The sequence below is a fragment of the Vidua macroura genome, chromosome 2 (assembly GCF_024509145.1).
Source record: "Vidua macroura isolate BioBank_ID:100142 chromosome 2, ASM2450914v1, whole genome shotgun sequence".
Classification (NCBI taxonomy): domain Eukaryota; kingdom Metazoa; phylum Chordata; class Aves; order Passeriformes; family Viduidae; genus Vidua; species Vidua macroura.
Window position 1 is genome coordinate 57721483 of NC_071572.1, and position 19654 is coordinate 57741136.

The 19654-nt window shown below is 41.6% G+C and overlaps 1 protein-coding gene across 1 annotated transcript in view; it reads right to left on the reverse strand.

Moving 5' to 3' along the window:
- Window positions 1-318: 318 nt before the first annotated feature.
- Window positions 319-19654, reverse strand: part of PCDH17 (protocadherin 17) — a 98720-nt gene continuing 79384 nt past the window's right edge. The window contains exon 4 of the mRNA XM_053970797.1: window positions 319-2441. Coding sequence (XP_053826772.1) covers window positions 1759-2441 — 683 coding nt within the window. The 3' untranslated portion in view covers window positions 319-1758. The remainder of the gene's footprint in view (window positions 2442-19654) is intronic.

The following is a 19654-nucleotide window of genomic DNA, read 5'->3' on the forward strand; positions in this document are numbered from 1 at the left end:
AGTATATCCCAAGTTATTCTAAATTATTCTGCAAATATTATTCAGATCAAGTGAAAACCTGACTAAAAAAAACCCTCAGAATAAGCAGCATTTATCTAGAACTGCAGTAAGCCATTGCACACTCTAAAGAATCAGATAAAATACTGCTCATGCCACATTGGCACTGATATATTTTTCAGCTCTATAAACTTAATACCAAAACTTTTAAAATGGTGGCACCTCTGAAGAATTCAATCAAATATCCTACATTGAACAGGCTGGCTGCATGTGTTGGGGAAAAAAAAAGAAAAAAAAAAAAAAAAAGAAGGTTCCAGATGTTGGTTCAAGTGTAATTTTTGTTATTAAATATGGGTTTGCAATAGAAGCTTCTACAAGGACCTGCACATAACCATGACTGATGGATGTATTTGTAGGCTGTTCAGTTAGCTCCATCAGCTCACTCAAACATATTTTGAACAGATTATGTACTGGAGTACTTCGTAGACCATACATTAAACAAGAGACTTTGCTCTGAGGCACTGCTTCCCATATTCCATGGGGAAAAGGAAGCAGGAAAAAACAAAACTCATAGAGTTCGACAGCTACTGAGGCAACACTTGCCATTTACAATATAAGCCCAAATATTTTTGCAACACAACTATATATTAATTTAATAAAATACACAATATAGCTCTTATACACTCAACAATTTGGCTCATATGCACTGAATCTGCAATAAATCAATAAAAATATGTCATTTGATGTAAACACACTGAATCATCTTACATTTGCACATTTAAATGACCATGTGATTTTTGTGGATGTCTGACATTTTCACTTTCCTGAGCTATTTTAGTGTCCACAAATAAATAAAAAAGTGTTAATAATGTTAATTTCTTTTCTGTATTACTGTTAAGGTAACTCTTTTTTCCCCAAATTTTACTTCATTTCGTTTTCTTTTTTTTTTTTTTTTTTTAACTTATCACTAACTATTTATAGCTTTGTTGGACACTAAAATGCTAAATAGATATTAAAATCTTTTTTTTTTTTTCATTTTATCAAGTGAATTAGCTTATGTGTGTGCAGGACAAGATGGACTATATAATTTTACATTTAATCTTAATATGATATGTAGTGCTTCATTAATGATGAGGATATGTTTTTTGAATAATGATCTGGAATGGTTATTTTTGTTTTATTGTTCTTTTTTTCTTTTTTTTTCATATTTCATATTTGTGGCAGATAACTTTGTACATAAATGTTTACCACAAATGAATGTTAATGTTTGGTGTCGCTTGGACTACTACAAGAACTCTTTATAGGACTTTCAGTAGAAGCCTGTGGTGGCTGCTGGAAATTCACCACAGATCAGCATTATTCAACCCTGTTTTTCTCGGGGTTTATACGTAAACAGTAAAGTCAGCATCAGCTATTGAGGACAGTCTTAAAGTATCAGACATATTTCCATTCCATCTTTCTCACACCTTCCTATCAGATTGTCAAAATGGTACTGTCTTTCCTTCTTTCATTTTGTTCTTGGTGTACTTGACTCTGTCCTAATGAAAGTTTGGTCAAAATGAAACCAGTGTTATCTGTCAAAAAGAAAGAGCAGTGAAAAGAACATACTTGTGGGCACTTCAGATGTTCACTAAAAGCCTTAAAGCAGCATTGGTCTTCCTTCATTCCTGTAATTCTGTTACAACCAGGGAATTTATTCATTTATTTACTTTCAATCAGCAGAAGAGGAATGCAACTGCCAGCCTGTCCTTATTTTCCCCCTCACTTTCTGATGGCCACAGGGTCGCTTCCCCGGCAGTCCTGCAAGAGCTTGTCTATTTCTCTCACAACTTCCTCGGCATCCACCGACTCCCTGCCTAGATCCCGGGCTGAACGGTCTAACTGCTCCAGAACAGAGTCCATCTCACTCGAGTCTCGGCTCACTCGGGAGTGCACGTCTGCAAAGGCCCTAGCCATCTGATCTGATGCAATGAAGGAAGCGTCCTTTGACTGTTTACTGGGTGATAGATACTGACTGTCAGTTGACAAGTACTGGCTGCTTGGTTCAGCCAAGGCTCCTGATTTCACTTCACAACCATCCAGTGGTCCTTTTGTTGAGGTGCAAGGCTCAATGCATGTCTTGGTTGGGCTGCTCGATGCTGAGGGAACCTCCTGAAGCAGAGGACTCAGGGCACGTTTGGCTTTTAAGTAAGGTTTAACATTGGCAATGAGAATAGTGTGCTCTCTCTTGTCTTTCCCAAATGTACAAAAAGTCTTTTTCCCAGTGGGATTCACAGTTTCATATGTCTCAGTCTCAACGTTAGCTTCAACTGTGGGTACAAAGAGATTTGTGCGATAATCTGCATTCTCAGCCTGACTGGCTGCAGGGAACTGTGGCATCCAACACCTGTCAGAATGACCAAGCACTCTGCATTCATCTGTGCAGTTAACACATTCTTCTTGTTCTGCAAAACAAAGGAGAAAGAGAAAAAATTCTAATTATAAGTGGATTTATTTAGGCTAATGGATAGTCTATGATCATCGGATGATGGGCTTACTTGACATCTGGTTTCTTAATTATGGAGAAAAAGAAGAAGCTATAATTAAAATATTTCAGAAGGTTTGCATAAACCTGTTAGTTGAGACAATAGATATATTTAACTCTGTTCTCCATGTATTAAAGCATTCACACAGCCCAATGGAAGTATAAAAGGGTCATAAAAGACTCATTCTCAGTGGAATTGAGCTTCATCTGTAAACTAATCTACTGTAGAAATCTTTTAGGCTTTATTCTGTAAAACTCATACTAGAAAAGAGTGAATAGTACTTAGGGAATTCAAAAGGAATTATAAGGATTAATTTTTCAAATCAAATAACTGAGCAGTGACTGCCTTTCTGGAAATACAAACACTTCATAAAAATCAGCAAGCTGTTTTTTCTTTTTTTGTCACCTCCATTTCATTTGTAATTGTTATGTTGTGTGATAGTCACGAAATAAAAAGGTTTTCTTGAAAAGCCTACTTTTCCTGCTGAGAACAGAGAACTAGATCTTCCATCAGTATGCATTAAATATAAGCTTGTCATAAAGTGCATATTGCAATTTTATTAGACATGAGTATGGATCATGTAATCAGTTTCCCCTTTTTTGTTTTGGTGCAACTAAGTGAAAATGGATTTGCTCCATACATACAATTTGGAAGAATGACAAATGGTGATACACTATTTGAACTGATGATGTTTTCAGATAGAATTTCTATATCTTTATTTCTTTCAAAGAATGTAGTTAAATTAGATTTCTTTTCTACACTTTTAGAACATAAGTTTTGGTACTTCCTGTTCTACAATTCAAACAAAATTTTCTGTTTTAAAAACCTTGGCTTGTGTGTCATTTGCATTAAGTAGGTTACATTTGGGCCAATATTTCTTGTCTTATAATTATACTCATAACTCCAATCAACTATCAGGAATAAGAAAAATAATAAATAGAATAAATCCTTTTATCATCTCTAGGTTTCAGTTAACTATACATTGATCTTAATAATATTTCTTTCACAAAATGGGAATATGTGTTCAATACTTATTTTTTGAGGAATTTAGTATTTAAAAAATGCTTGGAATTCCAGTTAGACCAAAAACTGTTGGCATACCTTTAAATATAAGGATGAAACACACATACAGACAAGCAGAACAAGTCTTCAGAAAAGCAGAACAAACATTTTGACCCAAAGATGGGGAGAATTTAAGCAATCATCATCTTTCTAAATTAGAAAATAAATTCCTAGTAATCTTATATCACCACCTGATTAATGGATGATTGCACTGCAGAAACATGACAAAAGAAACACTGAAGTTCATCTATGGTAATCCAAGAGTATAAACTGTTTTCCACATTTCTAAAAAGATATGAATAAATAGGACTTAAATTAAGCTAAAATTGTATGATGTCACAGTGATGTTAAATTAGGATAATTTGTTCAAAAAATGATACTTGTTAATGATCCCATGGTGTGGAAAAGTGTCATTCTGCATATTTGCTCCCTTCCTTGAAGACTTTAAAATCTAAGTCTGGTATAAACCCTGGAAAAGCACCAAAAGCAAGAAAGAATTAGGTACAGGGATAGCAGGGCAAACTGATTGTTGAGAAAAATGATGTAACACAGGGGCCTTAAACATAAAGTTCATAGAGGTGAGTAAGCCTCAGCTATGTACCTGGTAAAATCATGGAACAGATCTTCCTGGAAGACGTATCAAAACATATGGAAGATGGGGAGGTGATTAGACACAGACAACAAGGTTTCATTGAGGACAGATTGTGTCTGACTAATCTGGTGGCTTTCTACAACGAAGTGAATGCATCAGTGGACAAGGTAAAGTCTTTTCTAAGGCCATTGATATGGTCAAATATTGATATGGCCACAATATTCTTGGTGCTAAATTGGAGACTGATGGATTTGATGATGGATTGTCAGATCAATAAGGTAGTGGCTGTATGGTCACATGCAAACAGCTGCAGTCAATGGTTCAATGTCCAAGTGGAAACCACAATGAGACGTGTCCCTCCAGGGTCCACATTGGGGCCGACATGATTTATTATCTATATTAATAAGATAGACAATGGAACTGAGTGCACCCTAGAATCACAACAAGTTGAGTGGTGCATCTGGTTCGCTGGAGGGAAGGGATGCCATCCAGAGGGATTGACAGGCTTGAGAAGTGGGGGCCATTATGAAGTTCAGCAAGTCCAAGTGCAAGGTCCTGCACCTGAGTTGGAGAAGTCAGTATCAATACAGAATGGGGAATGGACAGATTGAGAGACCTGTTGAGAAGGATTGGGGCTACTGGTGGATGAAAAATTGGACATAAGCCAGCAGTGTGCACTCACAGCCCAGACAGCCAATTGTGTCCTGGGCTGCATAAATTGAAAGAAAGCATATTTAGATCGTACATGATGTAGAAGCTCTTTGATATGAGAGTAGTGAGACACTGGAACAGATTTCCCAGAGAAATTGTGGTTATCCCATCACTGTGAGGTTTCAAAGTCAGGTCAGACAGGACTTTGAGCAAACTGATCTAGTGAGGGACATTCCTGCCCATGGTAGATATTTCAAGGTCCTTTCTCACCCAAACTATTCAATGATCCTATAATCTCCAAGGAAAATTAATCCACATGCTGGTTTTAGTATCCAATAAAACTAAAATTATCATGATGAAAAGCAGGAGTAAAATAACCCCAACCTTAGGACTGTAACAAAGTGGCAGAACTGAAAATATTCTAATGAAGAAATTTAAGTTTGTTGTGTTTGATTGTATTTCACTTGAATGAGATGGCACTGGTATGCATAACCAAAGAGAAAACATATGTGTGGCAATTGCTTAATTAAATGGGAGCCATACAAATGAAGGACATAGCTATACACCTCATTCCACCCATTAGTTCACCTCCACTAAAGTTCTCTGTATCTAGTTTTCCGGACCATCTACAGCATCAAACAGCTGCTGCTTTAAAACAGCCAAGGGAAACTGCTACTCTCTCTCTCTCTAAAAAAAAAAAAAAAAAAAAAAAAAAAAAAAAATCCCGAAACAACCAAACAACCTCCTCCTGCTCCAAAAAAACTCACTCAGAAACAGAACTCCACAAATCAAACCAAATCAATATATCTTTAAAAACACCTTCATCTTCCTTTAGAGTAGACTTGTGGCAAGCTCAGCCTCCAACTTTAAAAATGGACTTACAGAAATAGGAGAAATAGGTGTTTCCTTCCAGATTTTCCCTAACAATATGTAAAGTTATTTTTTCTCTCATATGAAATTCATGACAATTATGAGTAAAAGCTTTCTGGCACTTTTAAAAGTTTACCTAAACAACTAATTAGCTGTCCAACTAACTTTTATGTTGTAAGCTTAACTATCCTTTGTATGGATATTTGTAAACAATTTTGTTGCTTTATAACAAAAGACAAAAATAAAACCCTGCTGCATGTTAGCTACCATAAAATGCTCAGAAATGCACAATCAATTGTAGGAGGAGGGGTTGGGGAAGTCAGTCTAGGGTTGCCATGGGAAACAGCAGTTGTATGAGTTCTCCACCCCCTTTTGTAAGAGAATTGTACCCTCCCCCTGTCCTGTCAGTTATTGTTCAAGTCTGCCCCTTAGCCTAGAATCTTCTCTGTTCCACGTTTTCCCTTTGGTTCTTCCACCAAGAACACTCCTTTCCCTTTTCCCCACTGGTTAATGTTATATTTCCCCTGCCTTTAGCCTTCTCCCGATTGTACCCTCGAATGCTAAACCCTCCTACCCCTACGCAGTAAAAGAATCCTCACCCCGCCCTTCGGGGCTCTCGGAATCTGCCTCCCTTCTGCTTCGTTGTCTCCCTGTTTGCCCCTTCTGTGACCCTTCAATAAACGAGCAGGATTTCAGCAGCCCGAGTGTCCCTCCCGTTCTTCTGGTGGACCCTCAGATGTACCAGCTATCCGAGCTTTGTGCCGAGTGGCTAAAAGCCCCCACGGCTCGGCGACTGGCGCCCGAACAGGGACAGACACCAGCGGGTCCAGTCCTTGACCGTCTCCTGGAGATTGCCTGCTCTGTGACCAGCCTTCTCCAGGATTGCAAGCGGCGTTCGGGACCAGTTCCAGGGACAGTCGCCCTTTCAGTTCGGAAGGCTTCTGTCTCCTGGGTTCTGCTGATAACCGACGGACTTTCAAGCTGCGCAGCAGCGGCAACGCCCTCGGACCAGCAGAAGTTCCACCAGACCCCTCTTCGATGTCCCCGTTTTATGCCTGTGTCCTTCAGAGGTATGCTTATCTCGCTTTTTCTTACGCCTGACTAGGCTTCAACTCCCTTTTTTGTTTTTTTGGTTTTTTTTTTCCTTTTCGAAGAGGGTGATTTAGCTTTGAGACCTGATATAATGGGCAACCGCCTGTCTCCAGCTCAACGGGAGTTTTATATCCAAATTAAGTCCCACCTTGTTTTAGGGAACATTTCTTTTAATAAGAGAGATTTAAAGCCTTTTGTTAAATTTATTTTTGAACATTTTCCTGCTACTACACGGGAAGATGTTTTGATGCCGGATTTCTGGGGAAGAGTTGGGAGAAAGATTTACGATTTACAAGTTCAGGGGAGGATTTCAGTCGGTCGTTTTTTTCCGCTTTTTCATTCCATTCTTAATTTGTTAAAAAAGAAGGGAGAGAGTTGGGTCCCCAGTTCACCTACCTCGTGTTCCTCCCCCCGCAATCCTATTCCCTCTTCCCCTAAGGGCGGATAGGGAGACAGATCCTGCCATACATCGGCACAGAGCTGCTGCCGCCTCTCTGCTGCTTCCCGATCCTCCCTGTCCCATTCGTGTGTTGGGACTGGCCACCCCAACACACGTCATTCCTGTTCCCTCCACCCCAGAGACCCTAATCCTAGTTTGAAACCCTGTTGCTCTTTAGAGGACTTAACTGAACAAATAGGACAAAATGGCGCCTGCCTCATGGCGAAAAAAGACCAGCCCCAAGATGGCGCCCCTCCTTCTCCTTCACTCCAGAAAATTCCTGCCGTCTCGCCCCCGCCTCCTCCCCCCCCTCCGTCGAGTGCCGCCCCTGCGTCGGGACCCGTCCCCTCCTTCCCTCTGACCACACCCCTGGGTGGGCCCCCTGTGGCTGGGACCAGCCCCCAAGTGGGCCCAGCCCCCATGGGTGGGAACCCCCCACCAGAAAGTCACACCCCGGTGGGTGGGTCGGGACACGCCTCCTCCTCTTCTGCCATTGCCAGTTCCCACTCTACCGGAACCAGGAGGAGGCCTGGCCGGAAGCAGGCCATCCTGGCCTGTCAGAAGCACGGTCTCCAGGACCCACCGGCCAGGGGGAGGCACCGTGCCCTAACCCAGCCTGCTTCATCCTCGGAAGAGGATGAGGAGAGTGGCAGCCCCCGGCATTCCAACAAGTCGGGGGGGGGGGTTGGGCAAAGATCAGAGAGGAGGCAATTAAGGATGGGGATTTGGAATTGGCACGGGACTTGGGCAGCTTTGCGGCACCGGTCATCCTCCGGCGGGGGAGGGAGCCAAAGTGGGAGCAAATTCCATACGCTGAGGTGAAGGAGTTAAGGAAGGCTGCCAAAGATTACGGCAGAAACTCGCCTTTCTTTAAAAATGGGCTGGACTTAACATTTGCTGGACGTTTGCTAGTCCCCCATGATTTAAAGTATATTGCTAAGGCACTGTTTTCTCCCACCGAATGCGACCTCTGGGAGATTCATTGGAAAAAACTGTTGAAACCACTCCTGCGCAAGTATGATCTCGCAGAGGTGGTGGGAGTGGGGGACGAGGCAATGGAAGCCCTTGCTGGAGAAGGGGAGTTCAGCAGTCCGGAGGACCAAATTCTACTAGCACAGGAGCTGCTTCAGGACATAGCAGCAGCGGGAAAGGAGGCAGTCCTGAAGATACCGGATGGTAAGACCCCCCTCCAAAACTTTTCTTCTATCATGCAAGGGCCTGAGGAGACTTTTATTACTTTTGTTGATAGACTGAAAGAGGCCATTGAGAGACAAATAGACAACGCAGAAGCTCGTGCAGAGCTTCTACGAAAGATGGCCATTTCTAATTCTAATTCGGAAACAAAAAAGATTCTCCGTGCACTACCTCAGGACCCTGAGCCCACCATCTCTCAGATGGTGGAGGCTTGCACAAAGGCAATGTCAATGGAGCACACGGTGGCCCTGGCTGTCAGCAAAGGGGTGGGAGAGGCCATGATAAACTTACAAAATACGCGCTCTTTTAACTGTGGTCAGCTGGGTCACATCCAGGTGAACTGTCCCCACTGGCCACAGATTCAACAACCTATCTTGCCCCCCCCAAGACCATATCCTAGGAACCCATTTTATCAAGATCACCAGTTTCATCTACAGCGACAAGGGTACCAGCCAGCGGGAAACTGGCGGCGGAGCGCGAGGAGGGGCCGCGCGACGACACCAAGTGGCCCTTCTCAGCATCCCAGCCTTCCAACCATCAGGGAGGACGAGTGGCCGCGCGGCCAAGTCCAGCAGTTCAGCGCAGCCACGAGGACGGACTCCGCCTCTTCCGCCGGACAGGTACCCTAAATCAGGGCAATCGTCGGGTCCTCCGCAGCAGCGTCACCATCTCTCTCCAGGATGAGGACCTGACGAGAGTTCCTGCTGGGTTCCTGGGCCCCCTCCACGACTGTCGGGACACCACCGTGCTCATCTTAGAAGACTCTTTCAACACGCCGAATGAAATCACCATCTTACCTGAGGTAGTGTGTTTTCCACCAGGAGAGGAGATCACCGTCTCTGTCATTTGTAACCACCCGCCATTTACTTTAAGGAAAGGAGATCCTTTTGCTTTGCTTTACGTACTGGACACCCACGATGACCCGGACACAGAGAGACATGTTTTCTTCACCCAAAATGTATGTAAAGAAAGACCATTAATTGATGCCAAACTTTCTTTCCAGGGAAAGTCGGTGCAGATGCGGCTCATGGCAGACACAGGAGCTGACGTGACCATCATCCCCCAGGCGAGGTGGCCCAGCGACTGGGAGCTTGTGCCCCCTTGCGGCAGGATCTCTGGTGTGGGCGGAGCGGTCCACTCTCTGAGGAGTAGGCATCTTGTGTGCGTGGAAGGTCCGGAAGGACAATTGGCAACGGTGAGACCTTTTGTTGTCTCTTCAAACATACTATTATTAGGAAGGGATGTTTTATCCCAATGGGGAGCCCGCCTCGACATCCCTAGCCCTTCGTGGGATTTTTAGTGTGGGCCACTGCAGAGCGCACTTCCCCACCCCTGACCTGGAAAACCAACACACCAGTCTGGGTGGATCAGTGGCCCCTTCCATCAGAAAAATTGAGTGCGTTTCATAAATTAGTAGACGAGCAAGTGAAACTTGGGCATTTAACACCTTCTACCAGCCCTTGGAATACCCCTGTCTTTGTAATTAGAAAACCTGGCACAGACAGGTGGCGCCTGCTCCAAGACCTGCGAAGGGTTAATAATGTGATAGAAGATATGGGTCCCATTCAACCAGGCCTTCCGTCACCTTCTATGCTCCCCAGAGACTGGCAGCTAGCAGTGATAGACATCAAAGACTGCTTTTTTAACATTCCGCTCTACCCCGGGGATGCTCCCAGGTTCGCCTTTTCTGTACCATCATTGAATAGGGCTGAACCTTTTAAAAGATATCATTGGACATCCCTGCCTCAGGGGATGAAAAATTCCCCTGTGCTCTGTCAGACTTTTGTAGCGCAGATTTTATCACCTGTGCGTCGGCTTTTCCCTGAGGCCATCATCCTGCATTACATGGATGATGTGCTAGTTTGTGCTTCTGACTCGACATACCTAAAGGCTACACTGGACAAGACTATTAAGGCTATCAAAGCTGCAGGGCTCCAGATAGCGGAAGAGAAGATCCAATTCTCAGCACCATGGAGGTACCTCGGATTCCTCATCACGGGAAGGACAGTGACGCCACAGACACTGACCATCAACGAGGATCCGAAGACTCTGCGAGACCTTCAGCAGCTGTGCGGAACGATCACCTGGATCCGCCCCCTCCTGGGACTGACGACTGAGGAGCTGTCACCTCTCTTCTGTCTGCTTCGAGGCGACGGAGACCTCGCCTCACCGCGCGAGCTGACACCTGCCGCGCGGGAAGCCCTGCAACAGGTTGCTGTTGCTCTGAAGTCTCGCCAGGCACACCATGTGGTCCGGACCCTTCCCGTGAACTTCGCGGTGTTGGGTAAGTGCCCCCACCTCCATGGACTTCTCTTCCAGTGGGAAAACAGAGCATCTGATCCCCTGGTCATCTTAGAGTGGCTCTTCCTACCATACCAGCCCTCTAGGACGATCACGACCCCTGCAGAATTGCTAGCCACATTAATAATGAAGGCACGACACCACCTCCGAACCCTCGCAGGGTGTGATCCTGCGTGCATTTACTTACCTGTTACATTAGATCAATTGGACTCGTTGTTGCAAACTAATGAAACTTTGCTCATTGCTTTGGACAGCTTCCCCGGACAAATTTCGGCTCACTATCCTAAGCATAAATTGTTTAAGGATACATTGCATTTGGCCCCAAGAATGTTTAGAAGTAAAACACCAATTCCAGGTGCTCTCACAGTGTTCACCGATGGGTCGGGCAGATCCCACAAATCGGTGATCACTTGGAAGGACCCGGACAGTCAGAAGTGGGAGTCTGACGTCCAACTGGTTGAGGGTTCCCCCCAGATCACTGAACTCGCCGCAGTCGTGAGAGCATTCAAAAAATTTCAACAGCCTCTGAATGTGGTCACTGATTCGGCCTATGTCGCTGGGGTAGCAGAAAGGGCCGAAGGTGCCCTCCTCAAAGAAGTTTCAAACAAAAATTTATACAGTTTACTCTCTGATCTCATTTGGCTACTTTCCCATAGAGAGCAACCTTATCATATCATGCACGTAAGGGCACACACCGATTTACCCGGAGAGATCACTGAGGGTAATCGGAAAGCAGACCTCCTAGCCATGTCAACACAAATATCCGCAACCACTTCAACCACCTTACCAGACATAATCCAGCAAGCACGGCTCAGCCATGCATTTTACCATCAGAATGCCCCGGCTCTTGTGCGACAATTTAAGATCTCGATAGCACAGGCAAGAGCCATTGTTTCTACCTGCCCGAGCTGCCAATCTTTTGCTCTCCCTTCCCTCATTACGGGGACAAATCCCCGAGGGTTGGGAGCGCTAGAGATATGGCAGACAGATGTAACACACTTCGAGCCGTTTGGTCGGATGAAATACATACATGTCTCTATTGACACGTTTTCTGGTGCAGTGTTTGCCTCCGTCCATGCAGGTGAAAAAACCAGGGATGCCATTAAACATCTTTTCATGGTATTCTCTACGTTGGGAGTCCCATCTCACATAAAGACTGATAATGGCCCATGCTATGCGTCAAAGCGCTTCGCTGAGTTTGCGCAACAGTGGGGAATTTCCCATACCACCGGAATTCCCCACAATCCTACAGGACAGGCAATAATAGAGAGGGCCCATAGAAATCTAAAAAGGCTCCTTGAACAACAACATGACCCGGACATTACAGTGAGCCCAGCCGAAAGGTTATGTAAGGCCCTGTATGTCCTGAATTTTTTAAACTGCTCAGAAAGGGAGCCTGACCCTCCTATTATCCGCCATTTTCACAATAACACCAGAGCGCAACTCGCCGAGAGGCCACCAGTCTTGATAAAGGACCCAGAATCCAAAGCTATCCAGGGCCCTTTCCCTCTAATAACCTGGGGGAGAGGGTATGCCTGTGTTTCTACAGATAAAGGACCAAGATGGATTCCGGGGAAATATGTCAAGCCCTTTGTAGAGGTGCCAGCTCAGCAAGACAATGTGTCCTTGGTGCAAACCACCGAGAACACCTCATCGCTGGATGGAGTTTCCACTGCCTGGAAGAGGAGGAGAAGAAAGACCGTTCCTCCCAATATCGTCACACGTGTCATGATTACCCGGAGATATTTTCCCCCGCTGAACTCTACGTACCCAATTACCCCATCGCCCCCTGTGCCCTTTCCTTTCCCCTAACCTCCCCTTTCCCTCAATCCTTATCCCTTTTCTCTAATTTTATTTAGTGCTTCTTTAATAAATAAAAACGGGGGAGGTTGGGGAGGGACCACTGAGGAAAATTTATCATTCAAGTTATGCTTTCTTTTATCACAAGACGCTGAGGATGACTGCCGCCTTGAGGACACCTCTGAAACATCTGATGCTCCTGATCGTCATCATCTGGCTGTCACCGGTCAGGAGCTGGATAGTCCCACAGCTGAGAGAAAACATATGGGTCACGCTGGCAAAGTCCTTGAAGCAGGACAACTTCTGCATGGCCATGGGAAGTGTGGACAATCCGTTATCCACGTGCCTGGTAGGAGTCCCCCTGTCGCCAAACGACTATCCATATGCAGGAAAAAAACCTAATCCTGTGGACACCTGGGATGAGTGGACGAGGATTCTGCCACATGCACCGCAGGAGCCCCAAGAATTGGATCTATTGGGCTCCTCTCAGGCAACATATTGTGTCAGGTTTAGGTACCAGCCCTCCCAGAAAGACTGGGATCAAATGGCTAAACTCCACCCGGCTGGTGCCCAAGAAGTAAAAAGACACGATGTATCTCCCCACGATCGGAGATACCATGCAGCAAATTGGTGCAATTACACCTCGACCATCGTATCTAGGTCCTCCTCAGTTCCCAGGGTGCTCCCCAGGGGGGTTTTTCTCATCTGTGGGGACAGGGTGTGGGCAGGGATTCCCTCCCAAATCCAGGGAGGCCCCTGCAGCCTTGGGCAGTTTACCACACTGACACTGAACAAAACCCAAATTTTAAATTGGAAAAATGAAAATAAATTGGCTCGCAAAAAGAGATCCTATAACCAATTCAACGAAAATTGTGATTCAAAAATTTACAATTGGGGAAAGACGAAGAGAGTCACAGTATCCATATTTTTACCGTGGTATGCTGCAGCAAAGGCCCTCAAAGGTGAGCTTTCTCACCTTGAGTGTTGGCTCAGTAAGCAGGCCAACGCCACATCCGCTGCCCTTTCCGACCTGCTAGCAGACGAAGAAGTCACCAGGCACGCCACACTGCAAAATAGGGCTGCTATTGACTTCTTACTGCTCGCCCATGGCCACGGCTGTGAGGACTTTGAAGGAATGTGCTGCTTCAATCTGGCATCAAAGAGCACATCCATCCAAGCTAATATCCAGCGGATCCAAGAGCAAGTTGACGACCTCAAGACTGAGACCTCGACTGTAGATCCTGTGAATAAACTACTATCTCAATGGGGTGTCCCAGGGTGGGTTGCTATCATCCTCAAGGGACTCTTTTGGATCTTTCTGATAATGTTCATTATCTCGGTTGCTTTATTTTTGTTTAGACGTATGTTGCTTAAAACGTTGGGAAGCGCTTATTTAATAAATAAAAACGGGGGAGATGTAGGAGGAGGGGTTGGGGAAGTCAGTCTAGGGTTGCCATGGGAAACAGCAGTTGTATGAGTTCTCCACCCCCTTTTGTAAGAGAATTGTACCCTCCCCCTGTCCTGTCAGTTATTGTTCAAGTCTGCCCCTTAGCCTAGAATCTTCTCTGTTCCACGTTTTCCCTTTGGTTCTTCCACCAAGAACACTCCTTTCCCTTTTCCCCACTGGTTAATGTTATATTTCCCCTCCCTTTAGCCTTCTCCTGATTGTACCCTCGAATGCTAAACCCTCCTACCCCTACGCAGTAAAAGAATCCTCACCCCGCCCTTCGGGGCTCTCGGAATCTGCCTCCCTTCTGCTTCGTTGTCTCCCTGTTTGCCCCTTCTGTGACCCTTCAATAAACGAGCAGGATTTCAGCAGCCCGAGTGTCCCTCCCGTTCTTCTGGTGGACCCTCAGATGTACCAGCTATCCGAGCTTTGTGCCGAGTGGCTAAAAGCCCCCACGGCTCGGCGATCAATGGACTGGTACTTTTCTCTGCTCCTCTCTTTTCAATTACTCTATCAAAGCAAGATCCCTCTTTGCTCCTTCCTTTCTCACAAAAAAATAACCCAAACATGACAGTCTATTTCATTATACCACAAAAAAGACATCTGTAGCAGGAAAATTCTGTCTCTCAGGTAGTAGTTTTATGTCATATTATCTTTAAATAAATTAAATAAATATTCATATATATATATATATATATATATATATATATATATATATATATATAATCCTCTACTCTGTACATTGACAACGTGCATATGTATATATGCATATATATATATTTATATGAAATATAGAACTAGGATATTCTATTTTGACACTGACACTTTTTCTAAAACTCGACTGAACTGTATTTCTTTAAAAAAATAAATATTCCCTGAACTAAGATTGAAACAAACAATCTCAGTTGAAAGGTAAAGTTCAGAGAAGTTCTCAGTCACTGGAAATAAGTACTGCAAACTTATTCAGTAGGTATTCTGTTCTGTGCCAAAAACTATGCTTTGAGATTTTCAACACTCATTAGGTTAATTTATTGCAACCAAGTTATGTTTGAAGATTTACATTTTTAGCTCTCACACACATGCATACACATACACTGCTTATGAGGAGGGGCCTTCTGCATTGTTTAGATTATTCATTACTGCCAATAAAAATACAAAGTTTGCTGGCAATCTCTAAGTAAAAGAGATATATGTCATGTAGTATATACAAGTTATGTATATATTTCATGCTCTATTTTCTTTTCCCTTCTCATTTCCTGTATTTTTAAAGCAATTATTATACTTGCATTTAACTCACTGTATTGACTAACTTTCCATTTCTGCTCTCTGGACATGGTAGCAGTGACTGAATTAAATATGAAGCAAAAAAAACCCAAAAAAACCAAAAAAAAAACAAAACAAAAAAAAAAAAACAAAACAAAAAAAACCAAAACAAAAAAAAAAAAACAACAACAAAAAAAACCAAAACAAAACCAAAAATACACAGAACGACCTTGATTTGAAACCCACCTGCATTGCATGAGCTTTGGTTCTCTAGCCCTGAAAATCTCTGCCTTTGCATTTCATTATTTTATGTCACATCATAGAGAATGGATTTTGAGTATTGATTATCATACATTATAAGATGTTTGTTTCACCATTAGCCTGTAATTTTGACTGCTACAGCTACCACACAGTGAAGAAAATCAAACAGGGATTTTTGTACTAGTAGCAGAAACCGCAAACACAAAGTGAACTATCACCACCAAGGGCCAAATTAGTACATATGAGAAAATAGAATCAATTTAAAGGTAAATATATAAATACATATGTAAAATAGGTTATATGCAAGATGTGCTGATAGAGTGATATGCACCATCGGTCTTTATCTCTGTGCTTGTCTCCCTCCCATTGAAAATAAACCCTTAACAGTGCATGTGTGTACAATAAACAGAAGCAGTGTAGAGGTTTTCCTAGCTCTCTGGAGCTTTAAGGGTAAACAGTCAGAAGTGCTTTATGCACTTAGGGGAGAACATACACTAAAATAGAACTGCTAAATTATCAGCAGTAGAAAGAAAATGAAACAAGATATCTGTAAACAACAGTTACCTAGATAGGAAATGTATTTTGGATGGAAATACAGAGATGGTGTAGGATGAAAGTAATATTGGCAACATATAAAATGTAATGTAAGGTATGTATTTTGGCACAACAGAAGACATATCTTACATATTTTATTCTAGTACCAGATGAGTTATATTTAATATCGGCCTTCTGTAGCAAGCTAAAAGCAAAATATTCTTTTATTGGGGTATCTACAATTTCCTACAATTTCTTTATAAATATTGAACAAAAGTAATTATGGGCACTGATTTCACCCTAAATATATTGTACTATGAAGTTAATTAATTAATGCTTTAGATAGCTGGCTCCTTTCAATGGCTAAAACAGATATCTTATTTTGACTCACTAATTATATTAAATTGGCATAATGATAAAAAAAGAGGAAGCTCAAGAATTATTATTTTTTTAAACATTAACTTGGTCGAAAAATCAAGTCAATAAATACAATGTTTTCTGCAATTTAACTGGTCCCTAATTATTTAAATTATACATACATACAAAGCAAAAAACCCCCAAATTTAAGGTAAACAGCATGCAAACAATTCCAAGAAATATTTTATGTACTATACTTACAGGATGAAGAACACTATAGTCTGTATTGAAGTACTTCATACAATTTGATACTAAATGTCAAGATTCCTATATATGGGAAATCAGACTATAAATATATGTATATACACATATACATATATGCTTTTATATATATTTATGTAAATAAATGAATCTAGGTATATTTAAAATCTGATTACCCCTGGATTTCCTGGGTATATAAATAGGCATAGACTTAGATCTACAGCTAGATCTATGCTATCCTATTCATCACAAAACCTGTAAACTATTTTATCAAATTTTATTTGGAGTTAAACAAGGCAGACAGAGTTAAGATCATTATAATTTATAAGATTTGAACTGATTGTCATTCAAGTGCATTCTTCCCTAAGAACTTCTTACTCACAAAATATTTAAAAATGTAGTTTTTTATTGCCATTTGTTCATCGATAAAGACTAAATAAGAATATGGCTAGCTAAGTTCATGAATAACACTAAATATTTTAAAATACCAGTAGCTTTTGTTATTTTTAACTGTCCTAGGAAAGACTGTCTTTCAGATATTCTTTTTTCTCTTTCAACAGGGGATGTCTAGTTTTTGCTGTTGCATAAACACTTTCTTCTACCTGACTATTTTTTAAATTCTTTTCTATAAATGTGAAAGCTAAATATAAGCCTTAATTGTAAGGGATGCTTCAAAGGTTGATTTCATTGAGTGGAATGACTATCAACTAACAGGTCCAAATAAAAAATAAACCAGAGGACCCATTTCAAAATATATACTGCCTTCTTTTTGAAAGCATGTAGTTTCATAATACCTTCACTCTTTAAATGTTCTATTCTTCATTGCATTACAGAGAATAGTAAAGCACATCTTTGATGATCCTTTTTTCACATGACAAAATTCTGTCTATGAATGCATACATAGAATTCACACTGCTTTGTGTAGGAGATCACCCTTGATGTTGTGAATTTTTATTCATTATTGAAAATATTTCCATTTAGAATTTACTCAGTTATGAAATAAAGTGTAAAATTCTCTGCAGCTTGTATTTCCCTGGTCTAACCACAAACACAGTATTCTTTACTCTGGGGGTGGTGAGGCACTGGAACAGGTTGTCACATTCCAGGAAATGTCCAAGGCCAGGCTGGAGCAACTTGGTTTAGTGGATGGTGTCCCTGCCCATGACAAGGGAGTTGGAACTAGATGATCTTTAAGATCCTTTACAGCTCAAACCATTCTATGATTTTATTTAAAAAACTTCCACCAACACCAGTACCTGTTTTAGACTAATAAAATAATGATATGTTTCATATTTTTAATACATTAAATAGATATGAAAGATCTGTATTTTCTGTACATATGTGTAAGCAGATGGACAATAAATGCCATATAATATCTAACAGAGGATGTAATTAACTCCGCTTTTCAGAACTTCAGTAATTCCTAAAATATGACCAGAAAACTGTATAGAACTTACATGAAATAGTGGCTTACTTTTTTTTTCTTCATTTTCTTCTTTTTTTTTTTTTTTTTTTTTTTTTTTTTTGTTAAATTTGAGACAGGCAGTTGCCTTTACTAAAGAACTGGAAAGGCTATAAGTAGATATTTATTACGGGAGACAAATAATGTGTGCTTCGGCATATCCTAAACACTGGGTCTATATGACATTTCTATTGAGAACAATCAGCTAAAGTATTACCTCTGTGGTTGGATTTCTGTTTAATTACAATTGATTTTGACATAAATGAGCAGAGATAAACAAATACTTCTATACTTCTCTTGCTGTTATTAAACAGAGCTGTCTCCTATCTGAGTATTTATATTGGCTTGTCTGTTAAAAGGCTCCTTTCAGTCATGCAAAGCAATTATGTAGCTCAGATTAGCAAAATAACTGGCAGTAAAATGAGAGTGGACTGCACATTTGTAAACCTCTTGGATCTCATGTTTTTCTCCTGATATTATAAATACAGGTTTCTGAGGTCTATAATCCTTACACAGTTTCCCACAGGTGGTGTTGGGTTTTTGTTTCGTTGGCTTTGTTTGCTTGTTCTCTAGACACAGGATAAAGACAATATATTTTTTATATTTTTATGACATAAAACACTTCAAAAGCCATGAAAGCATGATGACCTATGGATTTAATTCTAGTTCACAGAATTAAATTAGTTCACATTTGTCCCAGACAATAAATATTGGAGGAATATTTCAGGATTACAGGGAGCACTATGGAAAATTTAAAACATTTCTTACAGAAGTATGCTTTAATTAAATGCTTACAATTTAATGACAATCACATATCTTTATTAAAAACAATATAAGAGAAAGAAAATATTTGTGTTACCTGAAAATTTTCCATCCTCACAGCGGGCTGGTCCACAGATCCCAACAATGGGTCTTTGGCCTCTGCCTTGCTGTTCTGGAGGCAAATCAGACCTGTGAGTCACAGACAGGGATAGGCTCTGCTTCCAAAATTCACAACAATGTCAAAACTTCTGCAGCAGAAAAACAGCTTATACCTGTGATCCAGACACAGCTCACAGCCCTTGACATTTTTCACTAATTTTCTCAGTGGTACAAACACAATTCTATAGTTGGCAGTGAACTGAAAATGTCTAACTAGTAAAAAGTACATCTCATTTCTTCATAATAGAGGAGAAAGAAAAAAATGGACACCCAGTCTTGATTTCCACTGTTTGCCTATACATTGACTGGCCCTGACTCTAATTTGCAGTGAAAAGACCATAAACAGTCATGAAACAGTCATTTTGATCTTTTCCCCATCCCACATAAGAAAGTCTTCGTAGCCCGGGGCAAAAAATATACAAAGGTTAGCTGTACCAGCCCTGCACTTAGCTGAGAAGCTACTGGGAAACTTTAGCGATATGGCACATTGATAGTTTTAAACTATAAATCTTTGTTCTAGAGCCCCAAGGTGTATCCTGAGAAAGAAGGAAAACTAAACTGCAGTAATTAACAGAAGAGGACAGTCTTGTGGATCTTTTAGAACGCACATTTTTAATATAGCACA